The 7,366-nt window shown below is 48.8% G+C and overlaps 1 protein-coding gene across 1 annotated transcript; it reads left to right on the forward strand.

Annotated features, from left to right (window-relative positions):
- The first annotated feature begins 314 nt into the window (after positions 1-314).
- LOC109767969 (uncharacterized) lies at positions 315-6,492 on the forward strand. Its single transcript, XM_020326707.4, has 5 exons — positions 315-612; positions 734-953; positions 1,316-1,468; positions 1,574-1,665; positions 2,167-6,492. The coding sequence occupies exon 5, from the start codon at positions 2,744-2,746 to the stop codon at positions 6,353-6,355; it is 3,612 nt and encodes a 1,203-aa protein (XP_020182296.1). The 5' UTR covers positions 315-612; positions 734-953; positions 1,316-1,468; positions 1,574-1,665; positions 2,167-2,743; the 3' UTR covers positions 6,356-6,492.
- Positions 6,493-7,366: the final 874 nt, after the last annotated feature.

Raw genomic sequence — 7,366 nt, forward strand, 5'->3', positions numbered from 1 at the left:
TCCCTTTTGGGTTTGACTTGGATTCGGCTGTATTTCCGTTATTTCTATAATGGAAAGGGGATTAATCCGTTAAAAAAAAGTGCACCGATCTCCCAAATCATGTAAAACCTCCCTTGAACAGCCCTCCTGATCGATCTGGGCCCTGTGGCCTGCGTTGTCGGCCCTTTCTGTACGTGTGTGTGGCCTGGTGGCCTCTTCGGCGGAGAGATACCGAGCGATCTCAGGCCCTCAACCGCACCCCAAAAAGAAAAAAACCGCGTGTGTTGCTGGCAGGTGGGCCCGCGTATGGCTCGCCGGCCCGTTCTTTTTCAGCCGCCCGCGCCGCACAATCCTCCCTCTCCGCCGCCGCGCCAGCGGCTCCTCCGGCCAACGATCGCGCCGACATGCTCCCCCATTCCGCCGGCACTTTTCGGATGCCTCCTCTAGCGGCGGGCCGGCAAGAATCGGCGGCGGCACACCGATGCGACATCAGCAACCACCAACGGTCTACAGGGAGGCTCTCTGCGGTGTGATCCGTGGCGGCGCAGCCCTGGCCCAGCACACCGAGGCGATCCTAGAGGTGGCGGGTTCGGCTCATAGCATCCTGCAGCAGCAACTCGACGCGGCCGGGAGGTGCGCAAGGTGTTCGGTCTTTTGACCCAACAGAAATCATGTATTTGTGATTATTATTTTCTGCATATACTTTGAGTATTTCCAGTTGAGTTCATGCATATATATGCAATTGCATTTGCAGATCAAAATTCGGGTGCCAGAGAAGTTGGCGGGATGCTCACAAGTCACAAGGCCGGGCTAATGCACGCCCCCGGCCCATGCCCGTATCTTGAAGCTCGAGGTTGCCAGAAAGCTCTCTGACCGTTGCATGGAGGTCGAGAGGGACCTGCCCCTTGCACTCGAGATGCTCCCTTGCGACATCGAGCAGCAGCTCGCTCAGGCATTTCATGAGTAGATAGAAGGTCTGTTACTCTCCCTGTTGTTTTAGTTAAGTTATCCAGAGAGTTACCTCTGACAATAGCATGGTTTACCTGTTAACAATCGCATGGCGAGAAATCCCAGACATTTTAGCTGTGGACATGACGCTCATCAGAGTATTTGCGTGCTCGTAGCAATCAGCTTTTCTGTTCACTGTGTACTGTCCAAGAAGTATCAGGCCATGCATTTCTGTGCCGAACACTTCATCTTCTGTGATGATTGTTTTGTCAAGGATCAGAGGTTTCTGCAAAAGAGACAAGCTACAATACTGGATGAATAAATTATTGAAATACTAGACAAGTTTTGTTATACCACAGCCACTTACATGTTTGCTTGGATTGCGCAGGTATTGGAAGTCTTGTCTTCCTCCACAGAACCCGTAGATCTTCCATATAAAGTGGATATTGCATATCATTCTAGAGTGGTCACTTCACCATCAAGTTCGTCAGAATCAGATGACGTGCTCAAGCATGTGCCATCAATCCCTGAACAGCTAAAGGTGGGTTACATTATTTGATCTGCGCCTGCGGTAGGAAATTTGGATTTGATTATACGGTGAAGTTGCTGTCCTAAATGTTTGTATAACCTGTGTGGCCTGTTACAGGACTGGGAGCATGGTCTGACGGAAACAGATGCAGATGGGTCTTTCTAGCTAGCACGAGCATTGGAACTCTGATCTAAGTCTTTTCAATAGCGGTGAGGACGGGGCTTATCATCTGCTTCAGGCACACTTTTTTTGTGTGTGTGATTAGTATTCAGGCTGTTTAGCCATAGTCATTTTACCACGGTTACTATATTTCACATGCTTGGTTCCACTTCCAGTAGATGTGTCTACTATTAGTTCAGCTGAATTAGTACTTGAGTTGTACTGCTGAACAAGTCAATTGAGTTGCAGGATTTTCATGATTTAGAACTAGGATTGAAGATTCTAGTCGGAGTCGCCATACATTACTGGAGGGTAGTTTAGTGATTTGTCTGGCATAACTTACGCTTCATTAAGAACGAAACTTTGTTAAACTATATTTTGTTTCAACATTGAGGGACTGGGGGGACAGTTTGTAATTTCGCTAACATTACCTTGTGCGTACTGGTGAATCATTTTTCATTTCTGCTCTACTTGTGTACCATTTGTTTTTGTCCTTTTTCCAAAATCCGAATATGAGTGGATGCTGATATGAAAATTTTGTTTTCTTGAAGCTGCTTCTGATCCAAGCAGAGTTGGAGATATACTACGTCTGCCAGGCGACACACTAGAAGCTCTCCAGTCTTTGAACTTGATAAAGTCCCACATGAAAAAGGTCTTCCAGGGCCGCATGAAAGGCAACCACCGCCAGAACACCTCAACGCAAGACTTACATCATCAATCAACATGCGGGTGGTGGCTAGATATTTACACCCAAGCACCCCCGTTGGGGGGAAGAGCAAGTTGGGGGAGGTCACATTCAAAGGTCCATGTTAATCTTGGAGGCCAAAGTGGCCTCGCTCGTGGCGCGAGGATCCTGATCCACCTCTCTGACCGGCTGAAGGACTTGGCTGCGACGGTGCTGCTGATGATAGCGCCGCCACCAGCCCGACGTGCATATCAAGTTTGACTGGAACGAGCTGACGGCGATCTGGGGGCAGATGGCAGGGTGAAGGAAGATCAACCGGAGAGTTTTTTGCTTGGAAGAAGCTAGCTGCTGGTGGGCTTCGCGGTGGTGACAGGGGCGAGGGCGAGGTGGTGACAGGGTGAAGGAAGGAAGGAAGGAAGAGATTGGATTTGCAATACAAAGGGATGGATCTGTTTGGTGCACAGCACAGCACTTGCTACCAAGAGGCCGAGAAAGAGGACCACGGCACTACCAGGATACACACTACGTTTGTATGCTTGTCCAGGATACACACTAGGACTATGACTTGGATGGATGGGTCAAACCAGAGGGCGAATATTATGCTCCAGCGCGTGATGACGAGCAGGGCAGAGCATGCAGTCCGCGGTTTCCCACTCACAGGCATGACGAGGCCCGCCTTTGCGCTCCTCCTCCTCGTGCTGGCGGCGGCCACCACGGTGACGGCGGCGCCCTTGCAGGCCGACGCTCTTCTGGCATGGAAGGCCAGCCTCGCCGCCTCGCCCGCGCTGTCCAGCTGGACCAACGCAACGCCGGTCTCGGTCTGCTCCTCCTGGCGCGGCGTGGCCTGCGATGCCGCCGGCCGCGTCACCTCGCTCAAGCTCCGGGGGCTCGGCCTCAACGGCACGCTTGACGCGCTCGATGTCGCCGCGCTACCAGCCCTCGCCGTGCTCGACCTCAACGATAACAACATCGGCGGCACCATCCCCACGAGCCTCTCGCGGCTGCGCTCCCTCGCCGCGCTCGACCTCGGCAGCAACTCGTTGAGTGGCTCCATCCCGCCACAGCTCGGCGACCTCTCCGGCCTCGTCGACCTCCGCCTCTACAACAACAACCTCACCGGCGACATCCCGCATCAGCTCAGCAGGCTCCCCAGGATCGCGCACCTCGACCTCGGCTCCAACTACCTCACCAACCAGCAGGACTACCGCAGGTTCACGCCCATGCCCACCGTCACCTTCCTCTCGCTGTACCTGAACTACCTCAACGGCAGTTTCCCGGAGTTCATCCTCAAAAGCGGCAACATCACCTACCTCGACCTGTCGCAGAACACTCTCTCTGGACCAATACCGGACTCGCTGCCGGAGAACCTCCCCAACCTCATGTACCTCAACCTGTCCATCAATGCCTTCTCCGGGCGGATACCAACGTCGCTGTCGAAGCTGTCGAAGCTCCAGGACCTGCGGGTTAGCAACAACAATCTGACGGGTGGAATCCCCGAGTTCCTTGGTTCCATGTCCCAGCTGAGGGGTCTTGAACTCGGCAGCAACCCGCTCGGCGGATCGATCCCGCCAGTTCTCGGCCGGCTCGAAATGCTACAGCGCCTTGACATCATGAACGCCGGGTTGGTTTCCACTATTCCACCCGAGTTGGGCAATCTTGGCAATGTCAATTCCATGGAACTAGACATGAACCAGCTCACCGGTGTCCTGCCGCCGGAGTTGTCCGGGATGCGCCAGATGCGTGAATTTGGCATACCATCGAACAAACTCACCGGTCATATTCCACCGGCTTTATTTACGAGCTGGCCAGAGCTCATATCATTCCAAGTGCAGAACAACTCGTTTTCAGGGAGGATCCCACCGGAGCTCGGCAAGGCAGCCAAGCTGAAAATCCTGTATCTCTTCAGCAACAATCTTGTCGGCTCTATCCCTGCAGAGCTGGGCAAGCTAGTGAGACTGGAACAGTTGGATTTGTCGGTCAACTCTCTCACGGGACCGATCCCCAGCTTGCTCGGGAATCTCAAGCATCTCATGAGGTTGGCGCTCTTCTTCAACCGGCTCACTGGCATGATCCCACTGGAGATCGGCAACATGACGGCATTGCAAGTCTTGGACCTCAACACCAACAGTTTGGAAGGTGAGCTGCCCGCCACCATCACATCGCTCAGGAATCTCCAATACCTTGCCCTGTTTGACAACAACTTCAATGGTACCATACCGCCGGACCTCGGGAAGGGGCTGATCTTAACCGATGTGAGTTTCGCGAACAACAGCTTCTCTGGTGAGCTGCCGCAGAGACTGTGTGATGGCCTCATGCTGCAGAACTTCACGGCAAACCACAACAACTTCAGTGGCAGTCTGCCATCATGCCTCAAGAATTGCACATGGCTGTTCCAGGTGCGGCTGGAAGGCAACCAATTCACCGGCGACATCTCTGAGGTGTTCGGCGTCCATCCCGGCTTGGACTACTTGGATGTATCAGGGAATCAGCTGACTGGGAAGTTGTCGTCTGACTGGTCACAGTGCACCAATCTTACACGCTTACACATGAACGGTAATCAAATATCTGGCAATATCCATGCATCCTTCTGCCGATTGACCTCTCTCCAGTCTCTGGATCTATCAAATAACCAATTCACTGGGGAGCTCCCAAGTTGTTGGTGGGAATTCAAACTTATGATTGTTATGGATTTGTCCAACAACGGCTTTTCGGGTGAACTTCCTATGTCAACAAGCTTGGCCCTTGAACTCCAGTCACTTCGTCTTGCTAACAATAGCTTTCTTGGAGTTTTTCCATCTATAATTGAAACCTGCAGAAATCTCGTCATCCTAGATCTTGGGAACAACAAGTTCTTCGGTGATATCCCCTCTTGGGTTGGAAGGAGTGTTCCTCTTCTAACAGTTCTGAGCCTCCCATCCAACAATTTCAGTGGTGTTGTTCCACCCGAGTTATCCAAACTTTCTTATCTGCAAGTACTGGACCTGTCCAGCAACTCCTTCTCAGGTGAGATCCTCACGGCCATGCCAAACCACAATTGCTCTCTCGAGTCGTTTCATCTCGCCGGCAATGACTTCGTGGGCGTCTTCCCACCGTTCCTACGAGGCTGCAACTCCCTGGCCACCCTGGACATTGGGAACAACCGGTTCTTTGGTGGTATCCCCACATGGATCGGGAGTCAGCTTCCATCACTGAAAATCCTTAGACTCAGATCAAACAATTTCACAGGAGAAATCCCCACGGAGTTATCAAGGCTTTCACAACTTCAGCTGCTTGATTTGGCCAACAATAGCTTGATAGGATCAATTCCGGTTGCCTTTGGCAACTTGACCTCCATGAGGCATAATGTTCCCCCATTGGTCCGACCGAGGCCAGTTTCCGCTCCTTTGCAGATTATGCCCAATGGCCAAGGCCAACTGCGAGTGGATGAGTTTCCAGCCAGAGTCAACATATCATGGAAGGGCCATGAGCAAACTTTTCAGAAAAGCATCGGGTTAATAACAGGTATTGATCTATCAAGCAACCAACTTACAGAGAGCATCCCTGAAGAGCTAACATACCTCAAAGGTCTCCGGTTTCTGAACTTGTCCAGAAATGATCTATCAGGCAGTATTCCAGAAAAAATCGGAAGGTTGGAGCTCCTGGATTTCCTTGACCTCTCATGCAATGAACTCTCAGGCACTATTCCTCCTAGCATTTCAAATCTGCGGTCCCTCGGTGTGCTAAACCTCTCTAACAACCACTTATGGGGCCGCATACCCACTGGAGATCAGTTACAGACGCTCGTGGATCCATCGATTTATGGCAGTAATCCAGGGCTCTGTGGCTTCCCGTTGTTGAACGTGTGTGAGCCTACATTGGACCAGGGAGCTGAAGTCCGCAAAGAAATCGGAGACCTGGGGCTATGGTACTCTGTAATTCTTGGCATTGTTTTCGGTTTTTGGCTTTGGTTTGGAGCTCTGTTCTTCCTCGAGCCATGGAGATTTTCCTTTCTCTGTTTTGTTGATGGCTTAGGTAGTAAGATAGATGCCAGGCTTTATTATGCTCACATGTGGTAAATCAGCAGCGATGTCAAATAGCGTCAATTATGTATGTTCCTTTTTAGAAATATTTGTAAGACTGTACTTATACCGAATTATATACTATGGTAGTAAAGTGAAATAATTGGTCTGTTAATACAGATGCAGCTTTGTTATCTGACCCAGCTGAAAGAAGAGTTCATTCTACTTGAGGGATTTGATGCATGCATGAGCTGGCTTAGAACGGCTGTACTCACATTTATCCTGGGTAATGAAATTTTCTCTCCGAGCACAAAAGGGGTATGTGCGTTGCAACGGGAGAAAAGAAAAATCATAAAATCTCCAATGGCCATGATCACATTATGTTGCATCACTGAGATACACCATCACTCTCAATTTCGTGAAATCATGAACATTTTTTTAAACTCGCAAACATATTTGAAATCATGAATATTTTTTCATTTGATGAATTTTTTTACAAAATTTTGAAAATTTACTAAAATTAAGAATATTTTCTGAATTCATGAACATTTTTTACTATTTTCAATTGTGAACAATTTTTTAACAATTTTCTTGAATTGTAGAACATTTCTAGAATGGACGAAAATTGTATTGGAAATCGGTGGGACAATTTTGAAATTCACGAATATTTTTTGATTTAACGAACATTACTTTTTTTAAATGCATGATCATTTTTTGAATGGGCGAACATTTTATAAATGAATAAACTATTTTCTATGTCACGAACAGTTTTTTAATTTTTAGGATATTTTTGCATTCATGAACATTTTTTTAATTGGCGAAATTTTGTTCAATTTCATTAATGTTTTTAATACACAAACCTTTTAAAAAACATCTATTTTTCCCAATATTTTTTATAAATCAAAAACATTTTTTGAATCCATACACATTTTTCTAATTTTCGGAACTCTTTTGAAGTCCCAAATTATTGAAAGTGGAAAAAACGAAAACGGAAAAGAAAAAGGAAAAATAAAAATGAATTTTAAAAACAGGCCGCCCGGACATGGGCTGACCCAAACGAGCACGCTG

This window comes from Aegilops tauschii, chromosome 4, assembly GCF_002575655.3.
Source record: "Aegilops tauschii subsp. strangulata cultivar AL8/78 chromosome 4, Aet v6.0, whole genome shotgun sequence".
Lineage (NCBI taxonomy): Eukaryota > Viridiplantae > Streptophyta > Magnoliopsida > Poales > Poaceae > Aegilops > Aegilops tauschii.